General features: G+C 30.4%; 1 protein-coding gene and 1 pseudogene across 1 annotated transcript; both read left to right on the forward strand.

The window, feature by feature from the left end:
* The first annotated feature begins 2 nt into the window (after positions 1-2).
* Positions 3-6,226, forward strand: LOC113362942 (integrator complex subunit 1-like). The gene is given in 7 exon segments (XM_026605436.1): positions 3-2,111; positions 2,172-2,631; positions 2,696-2,937; positions 3,568-4,952; positions 5,002-5,132; positions 5,135-5,460; positions 5,502-6,226. Coding segments are annotated over 7 exon segments (5,226 nt in total). The 3' UTR covers positions 6,075-6,226.
* A 1,689-nt stretch (positions 6,227-7,915) lies between these two features.
* Positions 7,916-15,892, forward strand: LOC113373684 (annotated as a pseudogene).
* The last annotated feature ends 1,378 nt before the right edge of the window (positions 15,893-17,270 follow it).

Genomic DNA, 17,270 nt, shown 5'->3' on the forward strand with positions numbered 1-17,270 from the left:
CGATGCCTTTGAAACAAACTCAAGACATAGAGGCAAGGATCATGAAAAGATACGCCAATTGTGATGGTATCGAGGCATACATGGTTGAGATGCTTAAAGATTCTATAAATAAAAGGACGTCTCCAACTGATTTTGTTACCAAGAACACATTGAAGTTGATGTCAGCTGCTTGTGGTTTGGTTGAGATCAGATTACTAGCAGTGTCCAGGTTGGAAGTTTGGTTGCACAATGCTAAATTGATGAAGCCAGCTCAGGAGTTGTTGGCTTATTTATGCTATAATTTTGGAACAAAGACACAGAAAGATATAGAAGTTGTCATACAGTATGTCAAGATTAGACTTAAAACAAAACCGTTGTGCAACAGTTATCTTAGTTGTTTGAAAGCTATTGTTAAAGAAAATGTTGAAATAATGAATTTGTTAATGAAGCATACAATATTCAACGAGTTTTCGAACGCTAGAAACCCGAACAACATCTCTATGGTTGTTTTGATGTTCCAGGAGCAACCAGACAAAGCTCCTGTTGCTTTAGCAGAAATCTACAAAGAATACTTATTAAATCGTGACGACTGTTTGCGTGCTTTGAGATTATTCCTGCGAGAACTCGTCCGCGCTTTAAGATACGACGTCAACTTATACCTATTTTGTTTCACTCTTGTTTCCAAAGACAGAGCTTTCAACACCAATGTAGAAAACTTCGACGCTCGTGACCGTGTACTCTCATCCATCTCAGACTTATTCTGTCTCTGCATGCTTCTAGGAATCTCACCACAAGTAAAAGAAGCTTCCAGTTCATGCTCTCGTGGAGATAAAAAGGACTTGAATGTTTTGCAATCGTATCAATTGCAAGTGTCAAGGATCCAATTCGAGGCAATACGTTGGATGGAGAAAGTAGTTCCTGGTTTGTATAAACCGCCTACACCAGAATATTTAGGGCACATACGAAAATTGTTGTTTTTAGAAAACAATTATGAGCCTTATGTTAAAATTGATACTTGGCCTCCGGAGTCTGAACGCGGTTTGTTTTTTAAGTTGGTTGGTGAAGTTCGTGTACACCAGAACACTTTGTTGAGGTTGTGTAAGATTGGTCAACAGAAATCTTGTCCAATGCCTCCGATGGATGCTTTGGAAATCTGTGAACAGATGGTTAAACGTTCAGGGGACCTGACGCAAGATTATTTACCTTTAATGCACTTTGATAAAGTTGAAATAATAGACAACTTGTTTAGACTGACACAATATCATTACCCAGACAACATAACTTTGCCTTACGGCTATTCACCTCCCACATTAGCTGTGACGGTGCCTTATTGGAAAGCTTGGGGTATTGTTTTAATTTTAGCAGCTCACAATCCAATGTCTATAGGAGTCGTTTGTTGGGAACAATATCCTATTTTAAGGACTTTAATGGAAATGTGTATCACGAACCAATTTGTGTATCCTCCGCCAACATCTTTGTGCGGCCAAAACTTCCCTGAGGAACGCGAGATAGAACGCTTAGAAAAACAGGAAATAATAGAACTAGAAACTCATTTAGCTGCTGCTACTACCCAAATGAAAATTACGGAAGAAACGAGTCTTTTGGTAAACCAATTGATGCGTTATGACCCTACAGGTCCTCCAAGAAAACCAACATCAAACGTCCTGGAAAACTTAGCACTTTTAAACAAAACTCATAACCTTGGTCACTTATTCTGTCGGTCCAGAGAACCTGATTTTCTAATGGACATCATCCAACGTCAAGGAAACTCCCAAAGCATGCCCTGGCTTGCAGAGTTGGTTGAAAACTCAGAAAGTGTTTCTTTATTACCAGTCCAGTGCTTGTGTGAGTTCTTGTTGAGCCCTGCAGGAGGAAACCAGGATAAACATATTCAATTACTTCATCACTTACAAGAACTGGTGACCAATCCGGAGTGTTCACCGCAGACCGCTTGTGAGGTGTTGGATTATTTCTTGAGAAGACTTGCTTCTCCTCAAAAGTCATCTAGGATGCAATCGGTTAAAGGACTCAAGATGCTCTTGAGTTGTGTTAGCACAGAAGAGACAAGAGGAAGTGGATGGCTGATTAAGCAACTGCCAATGGTGCCTCATTTTGAACATATCCGGACGCAGGTAATAAATAAAACATAACTCATATGTATCAGCTATTATCATTGTGTTATCTTCTTCCAGGTAATAACGGCCCTCAGAGCAGCCTGCCAAATCGACATGATTCCTGAAAACATTGTCCATTATCTTCGTTTCTTAGCTCAACACACCACAACTTGCTCTGAAGAAGAAATGTCAGAGCTGGTCCTTGACTTGGCCCAGTTGGTAGTTGAAAGAGTAATCCTAATGAATTCCATCATGACCAACAGAGAACTAAATGAAGAAGCAAAAACTTCTCTGCTCACTTTGTACTGTAGCTATTTGAACAGGGTAAAAATCCCACGAGGAGATGAGACTAATGTGTTTCCTCAGGACGCGCAGGACGTGTATTTGATTAAATGGAGTACAGGTGAGGAGTGTTTTATGGTTTTGAATGTTGTTCATGCCATGATTTTGCTGCTGACGTACGATGGAGGTGATAGGAGTCTTAATGAGATGCTGCTTGATGCTTGGTTTCCTGCAGACCTTAAACTAGTACCCAGAGGTAGGAGATAAATCTCATATGATATATTAATTTCATCCTCTTATATTTGTAAAACATTTTTCAGGATTTACCTATGATGCAACAACCAATGAAATAAAAGAGACTTCTCTCTATCCCGATTGGATACTTTTGAGGATGGTTCAATCACCTGTCCAGAGATTGGTTGATGCAAGTCTTAGATCTATCAGACCAGTTCAACTGTTGATGTTCATGCAATCATTTGGTTACTCGTTGCAATCTATGGGCAAATGTTTGAAGGTGCTTGATAATTGGGCTGCTAGCGAACAGGCAGCTTGTGCTGGACAGGTAGAAAAAAGAGTTTTTTTTTTTATTAAAGACCGAGTTTTTTTTATCAACTGCCCTTTTTTCATCAGAAAATTTACTGTCTATTTTTGTATTTTGTCAATGTTTTCAGTAATTCCGATATTGATTAATGGGTGTGATAAAATTTGATCTTTTGTACGCGGTTTGCACCGCTTTCATAAAATTTGATGAAATTTAGTCAGGACTCACGTTGATTTGTTTGGCTTGATGATCGGTAAAGACGTTTCTTTATAATTAGAAGGTAATTGCAATGTTTTGCGAAAATTCTTCAACGATTTTGAAAATTTAAACGAAAGATATCAGTTGATAATCGTGCTAATAAGAATTTGTCGAAGATTGGCCGGGCCGTTTCTCAATAACGGCTAGACCGATTTCAAAAATTGGATGTAATTCGATGAGGATTGACGTTAACTCAGTTTTGCGTAATTATCTGCCGAGCCGTTTCTTTGTAATTAGCAGAAAAGCCAAGTTTTAGCGCACAACTTTTTATTTTACCTAAATAGCTTGATCTCAATTTTTATTGAATAAGTTGATTATTCGAGGAAGTTCATGCAGCTCGCTTTAAAGCAAAATAGCTTTATATTTATTTTTTGTGATTTTATTCTTCTCCAGATTATGGAAAACGGTAAGCCCTTCATCGGCATGTGCATAGCTGTCCAACACATGAGAGGAGTGGCTGATGGCAAAGTCTTCCTTCGAGTCTGCAACATCAAAGAAGAGAAGTATCCCATAATTTTATTAAAACGTCTTCAAGATATCGACATTACATCTTATATTCACAAAAATCCTGTCTTCTGCAAACCAAAAATGCAACAAAGATCTTTACGTTCTGTTCTCAATGAAATGTTGTTTGAACAACCAAATAGTTCTACAGAATACACCAGTTGGATTTTGAGGAAAATAGCCGTGGAACAGAAGGAAAAGACTTTGAGGTCCAATTCTGTTTTGTTTCAGGTTTTGAAATTTATAAAAGACTTGGATGATGACAGACTGCTGAGTTTGTTTGTTGTAAAATCTCCGTTGTTGTTATCGTTGTTTCATTTATTACTATCCAACAGCTCGGAGTTCGTTAAAGACTTGTTATTCTGTATTTTTCATAAAGCCATTATTAAAACGAACGTGATGTTTGACACCAGCGAAGTGTTGTACCGGTTGTTAAGAAACACCATTTTGCAAAATGATGCGCCGAAAAGTGGTATCAACACAATAACAAATTTAAAAACAACCCCTATCGAAAATTTGGAGTCTTACATCAAAGATTTAGTTTTAAATAAGGCTAACAATGACGTACAAGATTCACAAATCGTTGATTGTATTTGTTCCTGGTTATTGGAAGATGATAGTGACCTGGATTCCCAAAGTGACTTCAAAACGCAGATTGAACGCAGTCAAAAGAACGGCATGTTGATCGATTGGGTTGCTGCAATCGAACCTAACATGGTTAATTCCAATTCCAAAGTGCAAATGGACTTGTTGTTTAGCAGCAAAGCTGATAAAAAGGGCTTCAGACCGTATTTACTTACTTTACTAACGCACCAGGCCAATTGGTCCACGTTAGCACACTGCGTGAATTTCCTACTATCAAAAACGTATTTAGATTACGATTCTTCAGCAGTTTTAGACTTCCTAATGACTTTAATATCGAACCCAAAACTTTGGCAAGGCCGTGACAAAGTTATTTCCAAACGTAATCCTACAGAAGATGTTTTGGAATTGTCAATACACAAAATTCTGACAGTCCTGGATTACGCTTTGCTTGAAGCTTTGTGTTTTTACAAAACAGGCACCAAAGATGATGTGATCAAAAGAATTGATTTGAGGCTGCCTTTGCTTTTGCATTGTATGAGGAACGATCAGCATATTGTCAAAGTTGTTGTGCAGTATTTGTACATGCAGCTGATACGTAAAGACATAGAAATTGAAAGACGTAGAGGTTGTTGCACAATTTCTGATCCAATTGTACATGATAATGCCTGTTATTGTTTTGTACCAACCTGGTTTGAACTTTGTGGTAAACAATACTGATGTTAAACATTCTGTAACGAGTTGTAAAATTGATACAATGTGCCAATCTATATTCACAGCTTTATCATCAACCCCTTTACTCAAAGATTGGCATCGAAAGTCTCAGGACTTAGATATGCTGGCAAGAAAAGTATCAGCAGTGCATCCAAATATTTTTTGAGACACCTGTCGATGATTGCTAGCTCGTTGCAAGGCAGGATACATTTGGAGTTTGCACAATTTAGAAGCAGGTATCATTTAGCTTTGTTTAATCACATTATAGGTATTTTGGAGTTGTTGACACCAATGTTGTTTAGAAAAGAGCATCAAAAAGATCTAGAAATCATAATTTCATTGTACATCAACTTGTTTAGAAGACACATAAGTTTTATCAAAGATTTAACAAACTTAGCTGTTAGATTCTTTAATTTGTTACAAAATTATATAAACTATTGTCCAAAACGTGCTTTGGGTTATATAAAAACACATTCCAGTACTCTACAAGATTTACACATAACTTTACCACACTTACAAAATTAAAGAACATTGCAAACGGTGTCAGCCTTTTACACCAGCACAAAGCACATAAAAACAACATCGAAGAAATGTGTTTGGAGATGGGAATGGTCACCATGAACATTCTACCTGTACAAGCAGAACCTTGCCCGATACAATTCAACACTTTAGCAAACTCTTTATCAAAAGTGCAAGTTGATGAAGTCATAGCAGCTTTGCAAGAACTAGATCACATAACAAACAAAAAACCTGAATTATTAATCAAAATAATAGAACCTATTTGTGCATTAATAAATTCTACAAGCCAAAATGTACGTAACTTAAGCCACACCTTGTTGTTGAGACATCTAAAATATTCACCGCAGAGTTTACCTTGCACAAATATATGCTTTACATCTTTAATGACAAGTTTGAAGTCTAGTGATCCTGATATTAGAACCAGCAGCTTGGAAAGAATTCAGGATTATATAATATGTTTACAAGAGCATAGTTTGCTGATTTTGCAAACGTTATTTAGAATGGGGGTGCAATCAAAGGCTAATACGATGCCATATATATCAAAGTGTGTCACAGCACTGAAACTGCAAGATGGAAATTGATACAAGAGGTTAATTATTATAAAGAAACATTATTTTTATTAATAACTGTGTATATATTAGTGTTGGAAATGAAATGTGTCTTTAGACAATATAGAAATGCTTTAACTAATTGTGGAACAATATAAATGTATTTTGTGTATTTTTTTTTGAATACAAATATTAGTGATTTAGTAGAAATAATTTGCAATTATTAATTACCTAAAGGAAAAAAAAATATTTAAACTAAATAAATAAAATAAGTTATTAGATAATGGATATTTTTCGTTCATGAAACGAGAGCAAGAATTGATATATAATTTTACAGAAAGGAAATAAAAAAGCATTATGTAGAGACTCTGGTAAGTAAATAGGAAAGATTTTAATCAAATGAACACAAATTAACATTCGGACCCATTTGCAATATGTATTTTCCATTGTGTGTTGTATTATACATAATAATTAATTGTAGAGGATTAATTAGATTTTTTTTAACTGAGCATGGCACTAGTTGATGCCATGAAATATTAATAATAAAATATTTTTTTTAAGTAATTTGGTCATATTCAACATGTATTTATTTTATTTCGTAGAAGAAGTTTGTCACTTTGTGAAGATTGGGAGTTCTTCGTAATTATTGTGTTATGCCATTTTTACACTTCCATATACCATATTCTATTGGTATGGACATCACTAGGACATTTAGGACTCTATATTCCTGGACAAAGAGTATCATAGAGACATGGAGATGCCCGACAACAAAGAAATTCTTGTTTTCTACTTCCTACTCCTTTTACTATTCTTCTAAATATAACCTCTATCCTGGACTAAGACAAGAAGATACCCGAAGAAGAATAAGAAGCTCTTGTTCTCTACTTTTTACTCCTCTTACTCTTCTTTTATTTATGGACTCTATCTTAGATGAAGAGTATCATAAAGACGAGCAGATACCCGAAGAAAGATAAAGAAACTCTTGTTTTCTACTCTTGTTTTTTTCTCTTACTCTTCTTTAAAATATGAACTCTATCCTGGACAAAGAGATCATAAAGATAAGAAGATACCCGAAGAAAGATAACTCTTGTTTTTTACTTCTCAATCCTCTTACTCTTCATTTAAATATGGACTATCCTGGACAAAGAGTATCATAAAGACACGAAGATACCAGAAGAAATATTATGAGACTCTTCTTTTCTACTTCTCACTCTTCTTATGCCTCTCTAATCTATGGACTCTATCCTAGATATGTTTCTGATTTTAGAAAGTGTAATCTACATTTAATAAATCTTTGTTTATACACCCTAGAGTCTTAAAGTGTATTTACTCCTTTAAAACAACTCATTTAAACAAATAAACAATGTTTAAACGATTTGTTTTGACGATTTTAACGAACTTTGAATATAGTTTGTTTGAATAGGGATCATAGTCTCAACAAATATTATAGGCCTAGGAAATGCATTTAAATTTGGACTACATGTAGTTATAAAAATGTATTGTATGTTCTAAGTTCAAATGCATATGATCATAAGATATAATTAAGAGATATTGGGAAGTTTATCTTAAGAAAGATAACATTTTAAACTACTTTTTTTTAAATTACATTTTATTCTATATTTTAAATTTGAATTTCAACGATAACTTCAGCTGTAACTTTTATGTTGGCTGCACAAAATTTTTGCGCCAAATTTTTATACTTCAATAATTTCAAAATTTGTTGTTTATTTGTTTTTATTATTATTTAGTTAACTAATTAATTTTTAAATTAATTTAAATTACTAAATACATAACATAAATTCAAAAAGAATTCAAATTATGTTCAGAAATCTTTGTACGGTTGGCTAACCTGCTCAAGAAACACAAGCTGTCAAAACAACATGAACGGTCGTTGTTTTTGCATAAGTTATCTTTAATTGTTAATAAAATATAAATAAATAAAGCAAGATGCCGAGTGAAATGATAACTTTGCAGTTGGGGCAGTGCGGAAACCAAAGTATAAATTATAATTTTCAAATAATTATATATGTTTGTGCATTTGTGTGATTTTGTATCAGATGTCAGAGGCTAATTGATTTATGATAAATGTGATAAATGATAAATACCTGAATGTTTTGTGGTTGTTCTAAGAATTATGTGATTTATTCATGGAATTCTATGTAAAATTATGTATTTTATGTTGCTTGAGGCTTGTTTAAAGATTCTTTAAAATCATAACCAAAATCTGTCAAATTACCATTTGTTTACTAATAAACAATAAATCAATCAATTTGTTTACAAATAAACAATGGTAATAGTAACAGAATCGTTGAAAGGAATATATTATAATTTGATCTATTTATCATCAAGTTTTTGACAATTTTTGTGCTTTTTATATCTTTTATAATAATATATTTACTTTCCCCACAAGTTTATAACAATAACCACTTGAGTCTTATAAGTATTACAAAACTCTTCTAAAAGTTACAACTTCTCGATTACAAATCTACGCTATGGTCCTTTGTTAATGGTTCTTCCTATTATTAATACAATTGCAATTATGGTCTTCTAATAATATAATTCATTATAATTATAAGACCACAATTGAATTTGTATTATACATAGGAAAAACCTATTAAAAAGGATTATATCTTAGATTTGTAATTGAGAAGTTGTAACTTTTACAAAAAATTTGTAATAATTTCACGTATAGCACGAATATTTATAATGTATTATAATATTACACCATAATTGTTATTGTATTAATCATAGAAAAACCAATTAAAAAGGATGATAGCTCAGATTTGTAGTCGAGAAGTAGTAACTTTTACAAAAGTTTTGTAATAATTTCACTTATGGCATGAATATTTATAATGTATTATAATATTAGACGATAATTGTTATTGCATTAATCATAGAAAAACCTTTAACAAAGGATCATAGCTTAGATTTGTAATTGTGTAAAGAATCAAAGCTTAGATTTGTAATGATTACATATCTAAGCTATGATTCTTTGTTAATGGTTTTTCTTATTATTAATACAATTTCAATTATGATTCTCTCTAATAATATAATTTATTATAAATATTCGTGCCATAAGTGAAATTATTACAAAACTTTTGTAAAAGTTACAACTTCTTGATTACAAATCTAAGCTCCTTTGTTAATGGTTTTTGTATGATTAATACAATTTCAATAATGGTCTTCAAATAATATAATTCATTATAATTATAAGACCATAATTGAAATTGTATTAATCAAAGAAAAAACCATTAACAAAGTATCATAGCTTAGATTTGTAATCGAGAAGTTGTAACTTTTACAAAAGTTTTGTAATAATTTCACTCACGGCACAAATATTTATAATATTTATAATAAACTAGCTGACCCAGCAAGCGTTGTTTTGCTAAGTAACGTATATTATAAACAATTTCTAGAGAATCAAAAATATTAATACTTTAAGTGTATAAGGATGTATTGTTTGAAAGCTCTGAGTTATTATAAAAACAATAAACCCCATTAGTTTGTCTATATTTTGTCAATACACTTATTGATTACGTTTCAAGTTTTCCTGATTCTTTTTGGATTCTGGATTTTGTGTATAATTGTAAATAATACTACTGAGTTTATACAAAATTTGAATGAATTGAAGTATTTTTTCTTTGACCTGCTTTTTGAAAAGTTTCAAGTAACATTCGATGAATGAAAGTAAATTTAATAAAAAGTATATATGTAGAGCAGGGTGGGGCACAAATGTCCAATTTGACTTTGAGCAAATATTAATTATATGATAAAAATAAAGCCAATTATCTGACTACGTTCAGTAAAACTGCCAGCTATTTTATCATTATAGAAATGTGCTTTTTTGCTGTCTTTCAAAAATTTGTTATCTAGACCTTTTTACCTTAAAGGTGTAATAACTTGGAACGGCCAGGTGGCAAACCGTTTTAATGTCTTATTTTAATTTTAAAGGTATTTTACAAAATAATTACATTTTTAGCTAATGCTAAAAAACTACCAACGGAAGAAAATACTTTTATTATGGATTTTCAAAGATTATCGTTTATCTCCCGATAGCAAAGCATAAGAATCAAGGTTATAGCTGGTTATACATCTCTTTCCCTCTACTTTCAAATATTGTTGTTAAACAATGCTCAACTTCACTGGTTTTTGACACATCAATGGTGGACCTTTTTAACACCGGATATTACCATTATCATATATTACTATCTAATCTTCGATAAATTCTGGGAAATTATAACTGGAAAAATGTTATTCGGCAAAATGTTCCTTTGATCGATACCAAATTTTGGCTCTAAATTTAAATAACATAAATTAAAAATAATATAACCTAGAAAATGTTTTATAAATACCAATGAGTATATAATTATACAGATGAGATCTTTCAGAGCACCGTGTTTGAGAAAAATATGCCAAAAAGTGCATTTTCATATTAAGATTTCAAAAAAGTTGATATTTTGAGTTTCTAGTAACACTTGCACCACTTTAAATAACGTTTTTGTATATAATAAGATTATATTATTAGAAGACCATAATTGAAACTGTATTAATCATAGGAAAAACATTAACAAAGGATCATGTAATGATTACAAATCTAAGCCTTGATCCTTTGTTAATGTTGATTACTACAATTTCAATTATGGTCTAGTAATATAATTTATTATAACTATTCATGTCATAAGTAAAGTTATAACAAAACTTTTGTAAAAGTTACAACTTCTTGATTACAAATCTAAGCTATGATCTCGTGTTAATGAGTTTTTCTACAATACAATTTCCATTATGATCTTATTGAGTTTTAATAAAGTTCTATTCTATACTAATTTATCTAGATTTATTTTATTAATAAATACTTTATTATTTTAGTTGGTTTTGAGTTCTGGAAACGATTATGTTTAGAACACGGCATATCTCCTTCAGGCGTTCTAGAAAGTTTTGCCACAGACGGAGTTGACAGAAAAGATGTATACTTTTACCAGGTTGGTGCTAAAATATAAATTACTCTGTTTATCATATATTTATTTATATATATATATATATATATATATATATATATTAGGGTGGTCCTTAAAATGGTCATTTTCAAATTTCCTTGCTCCGAGGGTCTCAAATGGTTCCAAATTGATAAAAAAAATTCTCTGAAAGTTTTAGCTCTTAATATTAACGTTTAAATAGAGCGCAATTCAATCAAACTTCGTATGGAAAGAGCATGGAAAAAAATTTGAAAATTTAAAAAAAATGTTTTAGGTATAACTTAGCAACAAATGAATGAGTTTTATTCATTCATTTGTTCGCTAAATTACATCTAAAAATCATTTTTAAAATATTTGAAAATTTTTCCATGCTATTTCCATACAAAAATTTGATTGAATTGCGCTCTATCTAAACGTTAATATTAAGAGCTAAAACTTTAAGAGAATTGTTTTTTATCTATTTGGAACCATTTGAGCCTCTGGGAGCAAGGAACTTCGAAAATGACCATTTTAAGGACCACCCTAATATATATATATATATAAATATATTCTTTACCCCAGGCCGAAGATGATTATTATAAAATAAAACTATCATTTATCATATTTCTCTTATCCCAGGCCGATGATGACCATTACATCCCCAGAGCAGTGCTGCTGGACTTGGAGCCCCGTGTCATCCATTCGATAATGAATTCAGATTATGCTAAGCTATACAATCCTGAAAATATATTTTTGTCCAAAGATGGAGGCGGAGCTGGTAATAATTGGGCTTCTGGTTACCAACAGGGTGATAAATTGCAGGAAGAAGTGTTTGATATTATTGATCGAGAAGCTGATGGGAGTGATAGCCTTGAGGTAATAAATGATAATAGTAAAATATTTTTAACAATAATTGTTTAATAGTATGTATATTGATTTTAACCCTTTCCGCTCGCGAATTACGAAATTTACATGGTTTTTGCCGCCGGAGCGGCGGCATCCGAGTGGGAAAGGTTAATACTTAGTGGATTATTAGGAATAAGATGATAGAATAACAATTCAATTTGCTAGCAATATTTAAAAGATCACACAATATTTTTAATGAGAATCCAACAAACAAAAAAAGAGTGCGCGTAAGGTTCACACGCGATTGAAGTAAAACTTATTTGCTACTGTACAAGATGGCATTTAAGTAAAAATAAATACATCACATAGCAATTTTGAATAATATTTATTAGTAATATGGTAACACTCGTGATGCACACATTGATTAGTGTCAACCATTATACACATTTATATAATGATAAATTGTAAATTATATATTTATAATAGCATTAAAAATATCCATAATATTTGAAAACAATAATGTAATTAAAGTCATACTTCAAATATGACATGATCGGTCTGTCATTGTAATTAGCATTTAGAAATGAACCTTTATTAGAGAAATGAAGTAATTGCTGATTAATAAATTCTATAATATTCGTTCACACAGTGGATTATGTTAAACAACGTCTAAACAAATATTGTTTTTGCAACTTCACTCATCATGTAATTGTGTTTGGAGAACTTCATGTAATTAAAATTAACATACATTCATTGACTGCTTGTATTTTTTTACCTTTTCGCTGGCGATATAATCTCATTCTTTGAACAGCTGTAATATCTGTCTTGCCTAGAAAATATTTTCCATTTTAATAACTTCAAAGATTTATAGAAACTACGAATAATATAGAAATAATTTTTAATCAATAAACTTACGTTTAGTACACGGCACAAATATTTGAATTACAGGGTAAAATATTCTTCTGATTCAGGCATTTTTCATTAAATCAAGATTTGTACTACGATGTAACTTAAAAATGTTTATTTATCTATGCCGATTTCCTTGTTGATATCGGAACGCATACAACGTTGATGCCGGTACGCATACAACGACAGATCTCTATTCACATACACGACGACTAATCACAATCGACCAGTATAGAAATGATATCATCGAGAGCGAATGACGAATCATTGGCACTCGACTCTTATCTTATCTACTCTTATCTGCCGTAACGCACTTCCGTTGCATTTGTACGGATTTACACCCGTACACCTAAAGAAGTTTCTTATCTGCCGTAACGCACTTCCGTTGCATTTGTACGGATTTACACCCTAGTCGCGCCTGAAGAAGTTTTACTTAAAAATACTCTTCTATTTTTACCGCTATATTTGTATTTCAAAAGATAATTATAGATATTCTGGATTAAACAATAATTTATACACTATTTTTTCAGGGTTTTTGTTTTATGTCATTCCATTGCTGGTGGCACAGGTTCCGGAATGGGTTCCTATATTCTTGAAAGATTATCAGACAGATTTCCAAAAAAACTTGTGCAGACTTACAGCGTTTTCCCTAACCAAGAAGAAATGAGGTTAATATTATAATAATAAAGTTTAATTTTAATTTTCTATTATATTTTTGTCGGTTACCATTTTAGTGATGTGGTTGTTCAGCCCTACAATTCCATGTTGACTTTGAAGCGTCTCACGTCTTCTGCTGATTGTGTTGTTGTGCTGGACAACACTGCTTTGAATCGGATTGCTACTGATCGATTGCACATACAAAATCCTACGTTTACTCAAATCAATACTCTAGTCTCTACAATTATGTCAGTCTCTACAACCACTCTAAGGTAAAATATAAAATATTAGGGCAAAATATTAAAAAATAAAGAAATATATATATACTAGAATTTTGCAAATTTAGACTGCTACAATTTATCCATAAAATATATTTTATTATTTTAGATATAAATTTTATTATTATCATTGCCATTATTAATATTTTTATTTATTAGTTTCATTTATTATTATTATAAATTATTATTATAAGGTATTTAATTTATTTATTGTTTTGATTTTTAACTTTATATGTAATTTAAAAAAACTAAATTTTGTTCTGTTTTATATGTCCATTATTTTTGTACTCTTATTTTTTATTATTATCATTATTAATTCTTTTATGTATTAACTTTCCGTATTAAACAGTAATTGTTTTGTTTTAAGATATTAATTATTTTTGTATTATTTTTTGTGTCATTATTATTTTATTTATTTATTATCATTATTAATATTTCTATTTACTATTATTATATATTTGGTTAATTCATTTTTATTTCTTTAATTTGATTTTCAAATCCCTCACTTTTAACTTAAAAGTAATTAAAATCTACATAAAATTTTTAGTAAGTACAAATAAAAATAAAATCCAACCATTATATTATATTTATTTTATAGATATCCTTCCTACATGAATAATGATCTGATTGGACTAATTGCGCCCCTGATTCCAACACCACGGTTACATTTCTTAATGACCGGATACACACCATTGTCTACAGAAAACGATGTGAGTAGTAAATATTAACACTTTTGTAGTTACAAAAGATGAGTTTATGATAATATTGATTTTTTGTTTGTTTTTTGTTAGACTGTAAATGTTAGAAAAACTACAGTGCTGGATGTTATGAGAAGATTGCTGCAGCCTAAAACATGATGGTTTCTACAAGCCCCGATAGGTTTATCATCACAATGCTATATTAGCATTTTGAATATTATACTGTAATAATTGATATATAATTATACTTACTTACTTCTATTAATTAAAAAGTGAGGCAAAGTTGTCTTCAAAACTTTGATAAAATCTATGCCATAGTTATTAAAACAAAAAGGAAGAGAAAGTAGTGTTTAAGAAGTTTCTATTAGCTATGTAACGCTAACTAAAGTGAAGTTGTACATAAATACCATTAAAAAAATATACAAAACTAACAACATAAATAATGATGTTGTTATTGAAATTGAAAAAAAATAGAATTCCAATATATTATTTTTCTTTAAGTTATCAAAATCCATGCAATTCTAATTAGATTTGGAAATGATAGTTAAGTGATGTGATCAATTGTGAATTGCTACTAAAGCATTGTTATTAAAGTTAACAAATTCTGAAGAAACAGTATGGATCGACTAAAAATCAGTTTTTAACTTCTACTTATTTCATTTTCATATTAAAGTATGTATTATGTATTTTTAAGTTTTATCAAAGTCAAAACATATAAAAGTTTATAAAAGATCTATTTAAACATAATTTAGGTATCTTTTTAATGATTAGGTGGACGCCTGTTAAAAAACTTATATTTTTAATTATATAATGCGATTGTACATATATCATTTTTTTTATTTATTTTAATGACTATTATATTTTTAGGGTGAAGTAGACCCTACACAAGTGCACAAAAGCCTTCAACGAATCCGAGAACGTAAATTAATAAACTGGATACCTTGGGGCCCTTCTAGTATCCAAGTAGCCTTGTCAAAGTCTTCTCCATATGTCCAGACAGCACATAGAGTTAGCGGTTTGATGTTAGCTAACCATACCAGTATTTGCTCCGTAAGTAAAATATATAAAAATCTAATTTTAAAGTAATTATTCTAACAAATTTCATTTATCTTTTAGTTGTTTGACCGTGCCATAAGTCAGTTTGATAAGTTAAGGAAACGAGAAGCTTTTATAGATCAGTTCAGGCGCATGGGTATGACAATGTTCAACGATACTTTTGAAGAATTGGATGACTCTCGGCAAGTTGTCCAGGAATTAGTGGAAGAATATCAAGCTGCAACGAAGCTTGACTATCTGACTTGGTGTCCTGGTAAAAACATTCTTTTAAATATGAATAAGTATTAATATTATTGTGATTTGTATTTTTTTTCTTTTCAGAATCTAAGAGATCTGCCAAAAATGATTTAAATTGTTAAATAATATTTAGATGATGTTTTGCCATGTTTTAAACCTGCATGTGATATTATTTGTTCAATTTCATGTTGCCATATCATATGTTTAAAAGACACTTCACGTATTTGTTAACCCTTAGATATAAGATTTGTTTAACAAGTTAATATTTATTATACATATTAATTATTATAATAAATTCTTTTCATAAAAAACACATTGTTTGATTGCTGATGCAGTAATTTTTCTAATTATTTTATTTAAATATTTATTTATATTATAAACAATAGTTAAAATGAATTAGGTAATTATTAACGTACTGATCGTATTTAAGTATTAGGATTGCAAATTTCTCTTGATTCGAGGATGTACGTGATCATCACGTGGTGGATTTTATATCAACGAATACAGATACCCTTTATAAATAACTCATTTTTGTCTTTCTACGAATTGTATTCATGGTTATTTGGTTCTGAGTACACAGATGGTGTGTAATATCTTCATTTAAGCCTAACTAAACTAAATTTCTTTACAAAATTTAATATAGTTGTAGTTATATTTGTTAATCGTGCAAAGATAGAGAAACTTTTAGGACATATAAAAAACTAATGAATAAGTTTTTGAATGAATTAAGTAATTAAGTTAACATACCCATTGTATTAATGTATTATAATGTATTATCAATGATAAAATCATAATAAACTCGTGTAAATTATCTTCAAATTGTGGATTATATACCTGCGAGTACAAATATCCTTTATAAATAACTCATTTTTGTCTTTCTATGAATTGTATCCATGGTTATGTGGTTCTGAATTTACAGATTCTGTACAATATCTTCATTTAAACCTAAATAATCTTAATTTCATTATATATTCAATAGAGTTGTAGTTATATTTGTTAATCGTGCAAAGACAGAAGAGCTTGTTACACTTATATTAAACTAATGAATAAGTTTCTGAATGAATTAAGTAATTGTTAATATACCCTTTGTATTAATGTATTAGGTTTTTATATTACTCTTGATTCAATGATGAAATTTTAATAAACACATGTAAATTATCTTCAAATTATGGATAATATACCTGTGAGTACAAATATCCTTCATAAATAACTCATTTTTGACTTTCTATTAATTGTATCCATGGTTATTTGGTTCTGAGTACACAGATTGAGTGTAATATTTTCATTTAAACCTAAATAAACTGAATTTCATTGTATAAATTATCTTCAAATTGTGGATATATCTGTGAGTACAAATATTCTTTATAAATAACTCATTTTTGTCTTTCTATGAATTGTATCCATGGTTATGTTGTTCTGAGTAAACAAATTGTGTGTAATATCTTTATTTAAACCGAAATAAATTAAATTTCATTACAAATTCAATATAGTTGTAGTTATATTTGTGAATCGTGCAAATATAGAGGAGCTTGTTAGATATATATAAATCTAATGAATAAGTTTTGTTATATAAATCTAATGAATGAATTAAATAATTGT

The sequence above is a fragment of the Ctenocephalides felis genome, unplaced genomic scaffold (assembly GCF_003426905.1).
Source record: "Ctenocephalides felis isolate EL2017-DRISC unplaced genomic scaffold, ASM342690v1 CF-g0.4_SCAFFOLD_00845, whole genome shotgun sequence".
Classification (NCBI taxonomy): Eukaryota; Metazoa; Arthropoda; class Insecta; order Siphonaptera; family Pulicidae; genus Ctenocephalides; species Ctenocephalides felis.